The sequence below is a fragment of the Coturnix japonica genome, chromosome 1 (assembly GCF_001577835.2).
Source record: "Coturnix japonica isolate 7356 chromosome 1, Coturnix japonica 2.1, whole genome shotgun sequence".
NCBI classification, from domain to species: domain Eukaryota; kingdom Metazoa; phylum Chordata; class Aves; order Galliformes; family Phasianidae; genus Coturnix; species Coturnix japonica.
The window spans coordinates 41,281,167-41,297,660 of record NC_029516.1 but is presented as its reverse complement, the minus strand read 5'-3'; the positions used below and the strand labels follow the sequence as shown (position 1 = coordinate 41,297,660).

Sequence of the window (16,494 nt, the reverse complement as noted above, 5' to 3'; positions counted from 1 at the left end):
TATTGCATCTTGTCTTTACGTTGACACTTTCTCTTTACGTTGGCTCTTTCTCCCATCATCTGTTCCACCTTCAGTGTCCCTTCAACTCAATAAACAAGTTTTATTCTACACATTTGAAGTCAGTTGGTGAGCTCTGTGTGTCCGGGATTTTTATCTCCTCCTGGGCCAAATTCTGTAGTCCTTCCTTACGTGGAACTTACAGCTTCAGGGCAGCAGGTTTCATCTATGGAAGGACTTCAAATTTGCTCATATATTTGATATAATTTCACAAACACGTATAATAATAATAATGGAAAATCGAACAAAACGAAAGGTCAACATTCCTTTAACTTGTCATGATGATTTTTCTTGAGATGTTATATTGAAAGAAAAACTTGCTAGGCGAATTTCTGAGACAGTGTTATTAATAAAGGCTAACTAGAAAGACTTGTTAAACATTCCCTTATATAAGCCTATACTGTTTTCTATTTTCTCTTTGGAAGATGAAGTATTTATCATCCTGCAAGTTCCCCTTCTTGATATCAGAGGTCCTGTCTTGAATAAGCATAGAGAGAACGAGGGTGTCAGCCTTGCCATTAAGATGCCACAGAAGTTAGAAACTCGTAACATTTCTAAATGATGTCACTTTTTAATCAGAAGGATGTTCTGTTTCCTGCTTTATGTTATTGTCCAGATGATTCTTGCTTGCTGCTGCTTGTTGTGGTCATGTGGGTTCCTTTTTTATGTTTGTTATTTCTCCATGCTTTGCTTATCTCATTGAGACGGATCTTTTTAAGGTCCAAATAGAAGGCCACAGTGCCTGCCCTATGGGCCTGAGGCGCCAGAGAAAAATGAGTAAGACGTGAATGCAGTCACAATGTCAAACTGTTACTGAAAAGCAAAGCATAATTCATATAATTGATATCAATACTTGGTAATTGATGGCACTGTTTAGAATTAATTTTCTGTCAGTTCACCATCTGTGTCTGTTATTAAAAAAAGAATGGACAAAAGGGAATGTAGAAATCACAGCCACTCCATGGCATTTTTTTAATGCTTTTGCCTCTTTCATACTATGATTAAGCCATTAGAATGTAAATAGAGAACTCGACAAAAGGTTTGTATTCAACAAAATGAGTATGCAGAGGATAAATGGTTTTGAAAGCGTCAGCCCATTTTGCAGGGGTGGTATTTAAATAAAAGGAACTCTTGCAATCTTTTTGGAAGCATTACAGGTAAAACTTTGGTTCCACCCACTGGGAGCACAGTGCATGGCAGGTACCTCTGCTCCTTTGTGTCCGTGTAGGCTCATAGTCTGCTGATTTGGTCCCTTATCTTAAAAGAAATCACAAGCGTGATTTACTGCAGCGTTTCTTGATGGCAAGAAAAATAAAAGTGACATTATTTTCTACTTTCTTTCAGATTTTAACAGACAACTCTCCCAATGAGCAGGCCCTAAATAAAGTGTTTGATCTGTGTGTTGTGTGTGGAGACAAGGCCTCAGGTATTTCACTTCCTTTTTTTGTTAACAGGGTAGTGCAATTTTATAACAGCAGTTAAAAGTTTTTCTTAAGGGATGTAACAGTCTGCATACATAGAAATGCACTTATGTACACGCACAAACAGAAAAGATAGGCTGCCTTTTTCAGCGGAGAATGAAACTAAACGTAAGGTCTGTGGGAGGGACGTGTTTACTTCTGTTTTACTTTAGAAATTCAATATGTTTTTTCTACCGGATAATTTCTGCCTTTTTTTCCTTAGGCTAATACGTTTTATTTTGTATTGTAAAAATTGGCTGAAAAAATGACTTAGGTGACTTGCTGTTAAGAGCTTGTTGTTACTTAAAAGGAGATGATGCAATGAGCTTTGTTATTGTTGTCAAGTCAGAAACAGGTGAGAAACCTTTTAATTATTTCAAGTATGAAACCAACAGGTAAAGAAGATTTTGTAGGTAGAAGTGCCAACGTGAGGTGTCTGCGGGACAGCTCGTTATTTGAAGAACTGTTATTAGAACTGCAAAAGTGCTTGATAGCTCTGGTTAAAAATAAGCAAATTCACTGGCAAAATAGAGCGCTAAGGTAGGAAAAACGTTTCACGCACTAAATTTTGCGTAATGGTAACAAGAGATTGGAAGGAATTAGGGTGGGAGTTCTGTACTGGAGAACTCTGATGCTTTTCCAGCTCTCCCCCACATTCCTTTGGCATGTGTGCCTGCCACCAGGTATTTCAGATCTGTCAGAGCTGAAATTACTGAGAGGGTGCCTTGTCTGTCTTAGAAGGGAGAGCTGAAAACTCCTTTTTTTTTTCACTTGGTGATGCAGTGTAAGAGAAATGAGATGTTAACTTGACTCTTTACTTATCTAGATAGAACATTCTTATGCTTTATCTGGTTGAAATCTGCATGATGAACGTTCAGCAGTAAAATCAAAATGTGGTAACTGCAATTAAATACTTCCTTTTGGGAAGCAATGGGAATGGAGGGCAGGGAAGGGAAGTAGATAACGTTAGGATTTCATCATGAAAGCCAGTAGGATGTAGCAGAAACTGCTTAAAAAGGAAACAATCTAAAAACTTTCTACTGAAGCCAAATTTAGCTTAAAATTGTAGCTCCTCTACATGTATGTCAGATTCCACCCTTCACAAAAGAAATTTTTGCCAAGTATAAGGTGTAAGATGATAAGATAAAACATAAGATCTGGCTGGCATGCTCCAGCTGGGAGAGCTCGTATGGATCCCCAGCACAGGGCTGGAGTGTACTGTGAGAGGTGGGTGATCCCAGCAGCAGTTTGCTCTGGCTTGACCCATAGATACTGAGCCATGGTAATGAATTGTCAAGTGTGCCTTCATCACAACTTGAGCTTTCGAGTAGTATTTATAATTAGTGCTCGGGAAGAATCAAAACAATTTATTTCTGAGAAATAATGAAACTTGGCTTTTTTATCTGTCATACATCCTAGCAAGTTCTATGTATCAGTATTCTAAATTAGAAAATGCACTACAGAACAAAAATTGTTTTTAATCTGATTTAGCTCTATTAGTTTATTTCTCTCATTCAGGAGAGTTACTGAAAGAACTACTGATATAATATTAACTGTTAGGAAAGTGAAAGGTGAGAGCAGAGCTCTGAAGTGATCACTTACTTCTGACAAATACAACGTTTTCAGTTTCCATATTTCCATTATCAATAACACATAAAATTTATACTGCTGAATTTATCATGGTCTGGACTCTGGGGGCACTAAAAGCATGCAGAAGAATGTATAAATTCAGAGTTTGTTCTATGTTACTGCTTACTTGTTCTCAGCTTCTTAACACTGCTGTCAGGAGGGTCAGCAAGAACATACCAATCAATGCAGCTATTTGTCCTTTTGAGATATGTATCCTGGTGAGGTGCTTTGAGCTAGGAATGTGTGTCACTGATATCTTTGTTGTTCTGTATCCACGTGATGTGTTTTAAGGCCTGAAACCTATGGAGAAAAAAGAGTGTTTTGAGAAAAGAAAATGTCTAAAGAAGAGAGATTACAGCGTAAAGTTAACGTCACAATTTATGTTATTCCGAAACCAGGACGTCACTATGGAGCAGTAACTTGTGAGGGCTGCAAAGGATTCTTCAAAAGGAGTATACGGAAGAATTTGGTGTATTCGTGCCGAGGGACGAAGGACTGCGTCATTAACAAACACCATCGGAATCGCTGTCAGTACTGTCGGCTGCAGCGATGCATCGCCTTCGGAATGAAACAAGACTGTAAGTCTGGACAAACACCCATCATTTCAGCTGGTTGCTTGGCTATAGGGTGGTTGGTTTTTTTCTGAGTTATAACCATAAACACTCAAAATGGTTATTAAAATTGAAGTAACAGGGACAAAAATGAGGAATATTTCTTAGACTGTAATTTGTGATGTGACTTACTGGTTGCGTGCTGTTTTATTAGCTGTGCAGTGTGAGAGGAAACCTATTGAAGTGTCAAGAGAAAAATCTTCCAACTGTGCAGCTTCTACAGAGAAGATCTACATTCGGAAAGATCTACGCAGCCCGTTGGCTGCAACTCCAACGTTTGTAACAGACAATGAAACAGGAAGGTAAGTGCATTCTGCTGTAGACCAGCTACCTCTGCTTATTGAAATCACCCCAGAATTGACATGTGTGCTGTTTTGTGCCAGGTCCACAGGTCTGTTGGAATCGGGAGTGTTCGTTAACATTCAGTCTGGAATTAAAAGCGAGCCTACGGTGCTGATGACTCCAGATAAGGTACATGGTGACATGACTGATGTACTAAGTGCTTTTTATTTCCTTGCTCTAGTAATGTGCGTAGGGATGGAAGGTTGTTCTGTTCCGCTGTATCTTCCTTTTGATAAATACAGCTTTTAAAACATTGTCCAGCGTTACAGATGTCTTCTCTTCCGCAGTTAGCCCTCCATAGAAAGAATGTGAAAAGCTCTACCTCCTTTTAGACAGCCTTAAAGGCAGCTTCATTTGTATTTGTATTTGGCATTTCTGACACTAGGAGGTTTTTGATTCAAACGGAGCAGGGCATTTGCAGATGTCTCATGGCTCTGGCATTATCACAGCGCAGTGCATAAATATTGGTAGTGTTTTCCCCCGGTGTTGTTTTTCTTTTTCTTTTTTTCCCCAAAGCTAATGAGAGCTGTCTCAGCAGTGATGTTTCTTCAGATGTATTTCTGAGCTGGCTTTCCTTTGTTTCCATTGTGTTGTGGGTACTGATCCACTAAAGTGATGTGATAATGGCCCTACATATGCACAGTATGAAGCTTTTGTATTTTTCTAGCCAACATTAAATCACCTCATACTGCTTTTGTGCATTTTGCCTCCTTCTGTCTGCAAACTTTTACTGCTTCCTTGTTTATGCAAGGAAGGGAAGAAGATGGCAGAAATATAATCCAGTCTAATGTAGCTTTATAATGCCAATGATGGACTAGCGAGTGGAGATGCTAATGTTTCTCCTTGTAGCTCGCATCTGTAGCGTTCTTTCTGAGAGAAACAGATATCAGTAATGTGTAAAACTAAATGTCTAAATGTTTCATATTCTAGAAACAGTGCCGCATCCAACTGCTGCATGATGATTTCCCATTTATTGAAAGTAATCGTTTTCATACAGGTCTATTCTCAAGCTCAGTTCTTCATTAATGTAAAAGAGTCTTCTGTTGCAAGTTAGCTACTGCCAGTAAGAAAGAATTAAAAGCTGTATTTTTTCCCTTAGGTTGAAGCCTGTCAGGGAGACTTAAGTACCCTGGCAAATGTGGTGACATCATTAGCAAACCTCAGTAAATCCAAAGATCTGTCACAAAGCAGTACAGAGCTATCTATGATTGAGAGCTTAAGTAATGGAGATGGATCGCTACCTGAAATCAAGCAAGAAGATCAAGGAAGTAGTGATGTTACAAGGTAAACTGTGTTCCACGTGAAATGTTACCCCTCCCAACAATGTCTCTGTCAGTTCAGAGCATTAATTAAATTATCATAGTTTAGGTGATTTGCCTGCATTAAAAATAATAGTAGTAGCAGCACGAGCTCATGTTAAGGTTCAGAATTGTGAGATTCTCCAAAAGGAAGTTATAAGAAAGTTCAATTAGAGGCAGAAAATACTTCTAGTTGTTTGCTCGGTTTGGGTATTAGGCAGAGGCCCTTCAGCAGAGGCTGGTGGGCATGGCACAGGCTCCCCAGGGCAGTGGGCACAGCATGTGGACTGTGCTCTGACACAGTCTGATTTGGGATGGTCCATTGTGGAGCCAGGAGTTGGACTCAATGAACCTTGTGAGTCCCTTCCAACTCGAGATTCAGTGATTCTGTGAATTTCAGCTGAAACCTTTCAGCTGATATTAAGAACTAAAAGGTAAGAATAAGATGTGTGTGGTTTTTGTACTGTATTCTTAGTATTGAGAGAAACTGGTTCTCGAAGATCTCATCTTTAAGTAGTTTATTACTTCTAAATGTTAATTGCCTTAAAAGCTCGAAAATGATTTTATTTGGAGGCAGGAAGACTCAAAGAATGCTCATTGCTGACACAGATACATTCAGTATGTATTTAAAAACTTCTGTCTTGCACAGGTTCTAACTCAACATACGTGGGATGTATCTTTTATAGTACTTCCTTCTTTATTCCTTCAATGAGAATCACGTTCTTCCTTGATCGTCACTCCACTCAGGCTTCTGACAGCTGTCTCAGAAGTATTCTTTTACACTCCATCTGTATTATAAATGTGGTATCAAAAATGCATATGCAGAATAAACCAATTAAAAAAAAGATAAGAATGTAGCGATGCAGTTTATGCTGACACAAAATACAAAAGGTTTTCCCTATAATCCAGTCACCTACGCAGTGTAATGTCAAGCAGAACCCATTTGTTCTGCTCCTTTCTTTATATGTGCTGCTAACATCGATGTGACCTGTATTACAGCCGCTGGTCTGCACCTTTGCTGTGTTCTCCTAGGTAAATAGTGTGCAGTGTTACACTGTGCTGATAAACATCAAATGGCTGTTCAGAAAGGTGCAGTTAATAGTAAGGGTGCATGATAGTCTTTCATTTCCTAGTTTCCTGGTACTTGCAGGTGCTTACTTATCTTCAGCTTTAAAGATCCATCTGTGAAAAGCCATTGAGTTCTCTCAGCCAGAGAGCGTGACGGAGCTCTGACTCAGTGTAGACAAGCTCTTATCTAGTGGGTAACCTCACAGGTTTCCAGTGGGGACTTTGGGTTCAAATGCTCCTGTAAAAGGGAAGCTGTTACCCAAGCAGAAAGTACATCTTTAATAAACGCTTTGATTTCCTTGCCAGGCCTTGTGCCAGCTTGATCTTACTGACACAGATGTGTACTGACAAAAATGAGTTCAAGGGGTTTCAAAAAGCAGGTTTTATCTATCAGTGTTCTACATGCATTCTGTTATATTCCGTTGCTTGCAGATATGGTAGTTAAGCTTTCAGTTTTGCTGGCACAAATTTAGTGTACAACTGTGTTTGAAGTATTTTGCTGCTTTTATATTTTACAGTGTTACACGCTTTGTCCTCTGATGGCCTCATTAGCGAGGTTCGAATTTTACAGCTACTCAGAAGTCCTGTTATATGTCTGTGACTGAGCTCAAGGAAAAGAGAACCAAAGTTGTTTCTAACAGTGTCAGTACCATGGATTTTAACACTGATTGTACCCTTTTTTGTTACTCTGTAAGCATCGTTTCTGTAACATCAAGGCAAGCTCTAGTCTGGATTCTCTTTTCCTTGGTGTTTTCTATTGCAGCCATTGTTCATTTTGAAGCATAGTATAGGAAGGGGAGCACACAGTGTAGAGCTGTTAGGAAGCAGAACTTAGGATGAAGGAGGGAGAGGATTCTTTGAAAGCAGACTTTCAAGAATAATTTGGAAGAAAAGTGTTGTGGGCAGATGTGGTTACAGAGCGTACATGCCCAACACATTCAAAAAGGACAGTTTAACCTAAACTAGAATAATATATAGAAACATGTAATGTTACCTACTGGGGAGAGATCTTGTTCCTGGCTTACATTTCTGTCCCTGATACATTCAAGAGCTCTGAAGAGATCTTCTTTTTCTTAAGCAGCTGCCTTAGAGCTGCTGGTTTTGCCTGTTCCACCCAAGGCTACCGAGAAGGAGCCACACGAGACCTGAAACTGAGATTTCCTCCCAGGAGACAGGTGATGTCACTTCAGAGCTTACCCCTGAGCACCTTCCCTTAATGCCCACCTTTGACATACTTGAGATGGAGAGCTTCCCGAGTACATCTGTGGTGCCCCCTTGGGCATGCCTCAGTCTCTCCCCTGTGTAGGGATCCATAGGGTAGGACCCAAAACCATTCTAGCTTGTTTACCATCACCTAAGACAGCATCGGCAGTTAGGTATTCTGTTTCTTTGCATTGTAAATGGTTGTATTGAACACCATAAGCACCTAGATTTTATTTTTTATTGTTTAGTGTATTAATAAATGTAAATAGCAAAAGAGTTTGGAAGAGGAGGAGGTCAGTAAAGTTCTACTTCAAAAATCAGGAATTTTGACGGGACATTAATTTGGTAATTTTAGGTTCTGTGGCACAAACGTATACATTCAAATTGGGAATAATTTTCTACATGCACACCTGTAATCAGCTTCTGTAAAGCCCTCAGGCATCTGCGTGAGATTTTCATGTGACAGTGTGCAAATGATGCTACTATCAGAGCATGTCATCTGCACGTAGGCGGGAATCCAGGCTGTGTCTCCACGTAGATCAGACTGAGCTCATGCGTTGGTCTTCACACAAATCACTGCCCAACATCAAAGGGTGCTCAGAATGGTACCAAATGAGTGTGAGTGCTTTCTCTCACATATTTAGAGGTTGTTTTCTCAAATTGTGTTGAATGACCAAACTGTCACTGGTTACTTGAAGAAGCTTGGTCTTTCTTAAAAGCAAAAGTCTCCAAAACTTACACACGCAGTAGTAGTTTTAACAGCAGCCTGATCTTGATATGCTTAAAATGCTCATGCCAGCACTCTCAGTAAACATCGCTTAAGAGATCTCAAAAGGCAAACTGTGATTCAGCAGCACAATCAGTATGTCAAAACTGTGAATGTGTTGTCAGCTGGTGTGAACAGGATCTGCTGCTAATTTTATTGCTTCAGAGACTGTGTAACTTGGAGTTTTCTGTAATTTTACTTGGTTGTGTGTCAGGAGAAGTATATTGCTGTCTTATATTTTCCAAGTCTGCTTATTTGAAACAGACTTCTAACTGCAGGCTTCAGGTATGCAGGTTCCTCCTAAATTGAAATGATCTCTAAGATGAAGTTTTCTTGTTTTCTTTTATTTTTTCTTGATCTTACAGGGCATTTGATACTCTCGCAAAAGCATTAAATCCTGGAGAGAGTGCAGCGTGCCAGAACTCCGACAGTGCTGAGGCCAACGCACAGCTCGGTGGTGGAGAAACAAGCATGAATATCATTGAAATGGAGGGGCCGCTACTCAGTGATGCACATGTAGCATTCAGGGTACTTAACAGTATTTTATTATTGGCAATTTCTAATCATTTTAACATAGTAAGACAAATAAATGATCTAAGTCATCTTTTGCATTTCTCAAAAGGGTAGATATTCAGGTATTGCCATTCATTGCTGATGAGTGCACAGCTTTTTGTTTACTATGTAGGTGTATACATGGGAGAATCAGCAGCTCTCCTCACTGTTTCTGTAGCATTATTTTATTGCCTCTTACTTTAACAGCATGGTTTGCATTAAACTGAAGTTTTGTGGATGCCCCACCAAAGGCTGTGGATGCCCCGTCCCTGGAGGTGTTCAAGGCCAGGTGGGATGGGGCCCTGGGCAGCCTGGTCTGGTATTAGGTATGGAGGTTGGCGGCCCTGCATGCAGCAGGGGGGTTGGAGCTTGATGATCCTTGAGGTCCCTCCCAGCCCAAGCCATTCTAGGATTCATATGATTCTACAATTAAACTTTCTCTCTCAGCAGCGCATTTTGGTCACTCATATTCCTAATGCAAATATCAGCTTTGTTTTGTTTTACATTCTGTTACAAACTGTGATTTCTGAGGATAAAATTGTGGGTCCAACCCCCTTCGCTCCAATCTGCAAGTGAAAGTGGTGGTCGCCGTGTTTGTGTTTTCTACGTACTTTGCTGTATGCTCTAATCTACTTTGTTCGAATTGCTGCTGTTCTTCTAAAGCTTCTACACAGATTGTCTTGAAAGTTTTGAGATTCTTCATCTCCAGGTGATGCAGACATAAATTTTTATCTAAGTTGATTAACAGTGTTGACTGTTTTGCTTGCTTTGTGGTCTCTTTCAGATATCACAGTGTGGGGAGTAAGGAGCAAAGAAAGCAATTATCCCATTTTATTTTGGGATTATCTCACGGTTATTGAAAAAATGTTACTTTTTTTCCCGTTGATCCTGGAAGTGATTTTTCTTACTATGTTTCATACAGAGAAAGCAAAACAACTGACTTGCGCTTTCTTTCTGTTTTGCGCCAGCTCACCATGCCTTCTCCTATGCCCGAATATCTCAACGTTCACTATATCTGCGAGACTGCCTCCAGGTTGCTTTTCTTGTCCATGCACTGGGCACGTTCCATTCCATCTTTCCAAGCTTTAGGGTAGGTGCTCAGTTACTCTATTTGCTCGTGTTGGGGTGACACGCTCTTTCGTTTGTTATTTGTACTGCCATCTTCAAGGATCTTTGAAAACATAAACCAGTTTATTGAAACTGTTGTATTGATCTAAAACACAAAGGTAAATTCACTCAATCAAAACGATTCCCAGCTTCACTTCAAATCAAGTACTTGGTTGAGTTTGGAAGAGAAAAGGAGTAGATTCATAATGATCGATTGCCTGCTCGCTGCCCTTCTTTAATACATTTTCAGTAAGTAGGACTTCCTGTCATTTTTGAATAGCACCTCCTGAACTTAAGGTGCGTATCAGACACCAAAGAGAAGCTCCTTTCTGGAGCTCCAAATACCGCTATCTTTATAGGTGAGTTAGTAATAATTTTGCATTTAATGAGCAATATGAAGAACATGCTAAGTTAATCCTGAATGCCTGCTGAACCTAAGCTGTTTACTTGCAGAGATTTTCCAAAAACAAATGATTGCTATAACCAGATAGTAATAGGTATTATTCTCTTTATGGTTCATGTAACATTCTCTTTTTATAAGCAGAATGTGGTGGATCACTAAAAGTTGTGAAGCTGGATGTGGTAGTACATTGCTGATCATCATGAGTAAAGATCTCAAGACAGCATGAGGAAAGTGATTTTTATTACTTTGAGAAACTGTCAGTATTGTCAGTGTTACAGTGTGATACACATCTATCAGCCGTGATACAAAGGGAGCACAAAATCATCTTGCAGATCAGGGTCTTCTGGTGCTTCTTTAACATTCCGTTGTTTGTATTTACTGTCTCAAACTGTGAAGCACGGTACCTGAATTTGCCTCCTCACCAGCCGGATTTCCTTTTTAATGTACTGAGCTCTTGTTAGGCTCAGCAGGCTGGAGACGCTTGGCATTACTGAAAGTTAGGTTCCTGATACAGAACTCCCTGAATTAATAGACCTAATTTTAAGCTTCAGCATTTGGTTAAAAAAATATATAATAGTATTGACTATGTGTGACACTTAGTTTGAAGACTGATTCTTACAACAAACAAATCCTTGCGATTTCTCTTTATACTTTGAAGTCTATTTCTTATCTGATTCCAAATGTGAAAGGGAGACAGAAAGTTTCAGTGCAGTGACATGCCCCATTATTGTGGGGTCCTTTTCGCTCTTCAGAGAGAGGTCCGAAACTTGATCTTGTATGTTCTGTTTCACCAACCTGCAAGATTTCTTGTTTCAAAAATGTAAAATAAGACTTTTGAGTCTATTCTACATCCACAGTGCAGGAACAACGCAAACTGTTGTTACTGAAGCATGTGAACGTAACATAAAATTAGTGTAAATCCTAAGGAAATGAGCATGATGGAAACAATGCAGTACTTCTAAACTACTGTCATTTACTGCAGCTTCAGCTTGCTTTTGTGGTACAGATCAGATGTTGAGACAACAGTGATTTCATTACAGATGTCCCTTAAATCAGGCAATTTAATCCTAGCATGCCAATAGAAATATGTTTGATGCAGAACCTCCTTTTGGCACTGGCTGCAGTGGTTGAATCAGATCAATGTTTTATGAAGTGTTCTTCAAATTGAAAAACTGTGTGAAAGCAAGTGAGTGATTTTTATTAAGTGCAATTATTGTGTTTTTCAATTTAATAGACAGGATAACAGCATATCATTAGTAAAAGCCTGCTGGAACGAACTTTTTACCCTTGGCCTTGCACAGTGCTCTCAAGTCATGAATGTGGCGACTATATTAACTGCGTTTGTTAATCACGTTCACAACAGCTTGCAGCAAGGTAAGGAGCTGACTGAGCACATCTGCACACTTGGGGAATTCGTGGGTTAAGAGTTGAAATGAGCAGGAGCTCGTCACTTATCTATCAGTCGTTAATGAAAACCTACCATTTGTGGAAGTTAACAGAGTTGAAACAAAATAATAGAAAACACAGTGTGTTTTTTTTTAATCATTATAATTGTGTGTGATACCTGATAGTATTCTGTAGTTGTGTTAGGATACATCACTCAAAATAAGAGTCTTTCAGGCAATACTGACTGTGGAGGTTTTTGTATTTTATGTGTGTGTCAATTCAGATAAGCTGGCAACAGACAGAGGAAAACTAGTAATGGAGCACATCTTCAAACTACAAGAGTTCTGTAACAGTATGGTGAAGCTTTGCCTAGATGGATATGAATATGCATATTTGAAAGCAATTGTACTCTTCAGTCCTGGTACGTGATCATTCTTAATTCGAAACTTTATTCTTTTTCTGTGACTATAGAGACTTGAGTGGTCGAAAGTTGGCTTAAAAGTCCGTATCTAATATTTTCTGTTTTCCACAAAGTTATGCTTCAGGTAAGGTTTTTTTCCCCTGTCCTCTTAAGGGGTTATAGAGGAAGGAAAAGGAGATGGAACTGCTTTAGAAAATGAGAAAGTAACATCAGATAAGTAGGCTGTGTTGGAACTGGGATGAGCCCGCTCATCAAGTCTTTGGTTTTGAAAGTACTGCTAAGTACTGGACAGGATTAATAAGGTGACAAAGAAGTATCTGTATGTATGTTATTTTCTGCCGTAGAATTTCTCTTTCATTAGATGCTTTTGCTGCTACCTGTATAATCTCTGCCTCCCTTGTTGAGGAACCTGGGAAGGTATAATGAATGACACAGGACTGTAGGAAGAAGAGGGTTCTCTTTTTGTCAGAGTTTTGTAACTTTTGCGATTGGTATTCCACATCTTAACATCACATGGAGCACAGAGAACTTTTGAACTTTTCCAATTGTCTAGTTGTATTTATAAGCAGTAAAGCAAAACATCAGCATAGAGGAAAAGAAATAAGGAGGTAAAGTAGCATCCTTCAATAAAACTGTTAAAGAACTTGATGTTGCTACAGCTATCAAATAATGGTTTCAGCACACTTACAAGTAGATAATCTGTACAGCTTTTAGCGCATCTTGGTGACAGGTGTAACAGTGTGCGGTGTCTTTCAGATCACCCAGGGCTGGAAAACGTGGGACAGATTGAGAAATTCCAAGAAAAGGCGTACATGGAATTCCAGGACTATGTAACAAAAGCATATCCAGATGATACTTACAGGTGTGTACCCTTACGTGCTCACTTGCTGGTTCTCTTTTCAGAGCGTCCAGTGATACTGATTTGCACAGTATTACTTATAGTGAACACATGAATTTTCTTCTTACCTTCTTGAAGCTTAGAAATAACCTTCAGAACACTTAAAATATTATTTAAGTGCTCATACATGTTACAATTATCATTTCTCTACTTACTAATTTCCAAACTGAAATACTGGAATATAGACAAAGTATTTCTTTCATTTTGAATTGCACCTATTTGGAGTATTTCCTCCTTCTAAGTCCAAATATTGTACAGTCCTTTGACTAATATATACACATTTTTGGTACTGCCAAAGAAACGACTGACTCTAAAGTGAACACATTTTTGATGTAAGTATTTAAGCCTCACATGAAGTAACTGTAGCAAATTTCTATCACTGCTGTCAATAAAATGGTTGTGAATAACACCAAACTTACTTTGCAGACTGTCGCGACTTCTTCTCAGATTGCCTGCCCTGAGGCTGATGAGTGCTGCCATTACTGAAGAGCTGTTCTTTGCAGGACTAATTGGGAACGTTCAGATTGATAGCATCATCCCGTACATTCTGCGAATGGAGACGGCAGACTACAATACTCAAATTATTGGTCATGCTCTATAAAAGTAGCGATCAAGGATTCTATACCATGGCAGTCATGGTGATGTAAATGCATACTCTTGTCTCCAAGAGATGGCAACAGGCCTTCCCGTGCACCTTTCTAAAGAAGACTCGTGTTCCTCCTTTCCAGTATGCTTGGGAAATGTGGTGGAGTGTCTCAAGGAATATAGGATCGCTTCTTATTTTTCATCTGATCTTCAAGGACTTGTAAATTAACTTGGTATCAGAGGAAAGTCGAGAATTGTCCATCCTATTTTTGTAGATAGATGAACTTGGAATATTTGTTTATGAAACCCAGGCTTGTGAAGAAATGGAAGAAGCTTTGACTGAACTAAGGTATCTCAGCTTAGTTTGGTGTTTTAGACAAATAAATTAAGTTTCCTCTCTGAGTTGTGTTTTCAGTGTTTTGCTGCTAGTTCTTTCTCACTGATTAAATGGAAAATACTATCAAACGTCTTGAAAAGGGCATTGTTTCTATGGAACAGAAACCTTTGTAACCAAACTTTTATTTTCTGTTCTTTTGAAAAGAGATTATTTCATGTTGAATGAAGCAGTGGATATTGTTACAAGAGCAGGGAAGGTAGAGGAACTTCACACTTAGAAATATTCTGCTTACATGTTGATGCAGTTGATCAAAAGTAAAGCTGCAAAGGATCAGCACTGACTGTTCTGTGGACACCAAGGTATACTATGCTGTAATATTGTGTGTTGGTAGATATCACCTGTTTTATACTATGAAAAATGGAGAGCAGCCTCCTGTTATTTCTCTCTCAAAAGTTACCTCTTTCAAACTCAGCACACAGGGAGGGAGGCATTCTGGATGTGTCTCAGCTTTCTTTCGACCACCTCTATAAGTAACAAATTGTGTTTAGAATTCCATGCACGTGTTCATATTGTTTCTCTTGCATAGGACTTGTATTTTCTTTTTTATCTTTTTCTTGTTAGCCTTTGGCTATCTAGCTGCTTTTTCAGTCAGTTTCATACAGTTATTTTTTAAATTAGAGATGACTGAACCCAGTAATTCTGCTTATATGAGCATGGTCTCTGCTGCCTTGCCTGACCATGTTAGAAATGAGTCTAGATACTTTACGTATGTTGACTGAACCATACTTCATGGCTCCATCTAAGGATGAGCTCAGATGCTTTCCTATCTTGAGGAACGTGCCTCACTGTCGAATAACACTGATAGTTGATCGCTCCTATCTTCCTTTTGCAATGGGAAACAATATATTCCTATCACATTTAATATCTGTAGAGAGATTCTAGGAAAAGTGATGGTAGCTTGTAGGTTTATCTAAATCTTGGAATGAGGCGTAGTTCTATTTATCCTAAACTTTTTAGTTGTCTGGCAGCACTGAGTGAGGAAGATCTTCACTCACTTATTTATCCAACAAATCAGCTTCAAGGGAGGCCTTTGCCCCTCTGTACCAGCAACTCCAAGGCCATACTAACATTGAGGAGACAGGTAGATGAGACATGGGTGATTTTTGTGTTTTTTCTCAGCACCCAAGGAGATCAGTCAGCCAAAAAGAAGCAGAAAACTGACAATTATTGTGTCCTTTTTAATTCCACTAATAGAGTTGTTTGGATCTTTCTCTGCCACCTTCTAATCAGAGGCTGAACTGCAGGATTGCTCATACACAGTTCCACAAGTGGAGATGCTTGGTGCTGAGGACCTTTGATGGGATGGAACCGCTCTTCCTTGCTCTGAATTTGGCATGTAGAGACTTCCTTGAGAATAGCCTTTAAAGATGCTGGAGCTTCCCACAGTGCCCTAGCCCTTCTCACAGTCCGTGAGTCTAAAGGAGAAGGATTGAGGCTCTGCATTCATGTTCCCTGGAGTTCATGAAGTGTGATGACTTTTTTTCTGTCTCAAGAGAGCAGTAGTTACAGAAATGTGAAAAACAATGGCTGCCAATATGCTCTGCTTGTCTCTTCCCAGTGGTTACAGGCCCCACCATCTTGCCATCTGTAGGACCAAATTGTGGATGGGAAGTGAATTGTTCTGTTCATGTCTCCTCAGAAATTTGGACCCTGTCTTGCAGCCCTGTGCTATCCCCAGCCCTTCTCTGTTGCTAACAGGAACAGATCTAGTTGTGCTAAACCTTCTAAGGAAGTTGCCAGGAGATTACTCCTGAATAATTTGTAATGGTTTGCCAGGCATTCCAAGTATTGGAAGAATTTGACTCCCAATGTTCTCCAAGTTCAGATGACCCATTTTCCTTCTAAATGCAGTAGAGACTGCAAATCTCTCCCACATTCTTGCAGATTTATATTTTTTTAGCCTTTGGGGCCTGTGCCTCAGGCATGATAAGCAGTTCTTTGTTCACAGATGGCCAGAAGATTCAGTAGATGTGGTTCCTGCATGGTATGGAATAGCTGCAGGAATAGCTGAGAAAATACCAATGTTTGTAGAGAGGTAAATCTTTAGGGATTGAATCCATCAGCATATCTGTCTTTGAGAGCCATGTTTTGGAGGATGTGGCCATAGAAACTTATTTTCTCTGAAATTCTGCTTGTTCCCCCTTCACGCTGTAGTCTGATGACAGGTTGGCCTACTTCAGGACACAAGTGTGGACTGCTAGCACCGCTGACTGCTGGACTGGGACAGCTTGGTTAGGCTGTGCCAACTCAGAAGTACAAGAACCATGGTCACATCCTTTTTGGATGCCTGTCACCTCTGCATGGCAGCAGA

General features: G+C 39.6%; 1 protein-coding gene across 3 annotated transcripts in view; it reads left to right on the top strand.

Moving 5' to 3' along the window:
- The window catches only part of NR2C1 (nuclear receptor subfamily 2 group C member 1), a 32,265-nt gene extending 18,077 nt beyond the window's left edge, over positions 1-14,188 (top strand). For all 3 annotated transcript variants that reach the window (XM_015858371.1, XM_015858362.2, XM_032443955.1), the window contains 11 exons: positions 1,402-1,483; positions 3,545-3,724; positions 3,912-4,059; positions 4,141-4,228; positions 5,199-5,383; positions 8,800-8,962; positions 9,955-10,076; positions 11,731-11,870; positions 12,166-12,303; positions 13,060-13,165; positions 13,628-14,188. In XM_015858371.1, coding sequence (XP_015713857.1) covers positions 1,402-1,483; positions 3,545-3,724; positions 3,912-4,059; positions 4,141-4,228; positions 5,199-5,383; positions 8,800-8,962; positions 9,955-10,076; positions 11,731-11,870; positions 12,166-12,303; positions 13,060-13,165; positions 13,628-13,802 — 1,527 coding nt within the window. In that variant the 3' untranslated portion in view covers positions 13,803-14,188. The remainder of the gene's footprint in view (positions 1-1,401; positions 1,484-3,544; positions 3,725-3,911; positions 4,060-4,140; positions 4,229-5,198; positions 5,384-8,799; positions 8,963-9,954; positions 10,077-11,730; positions 11,871-12,165; positions 12,304-13,059; positions 13,166-13,627) is intronic.
- The last annotated feature ends 2,306 nt before the right edge of the window (positions 14,189-16,494 follow it).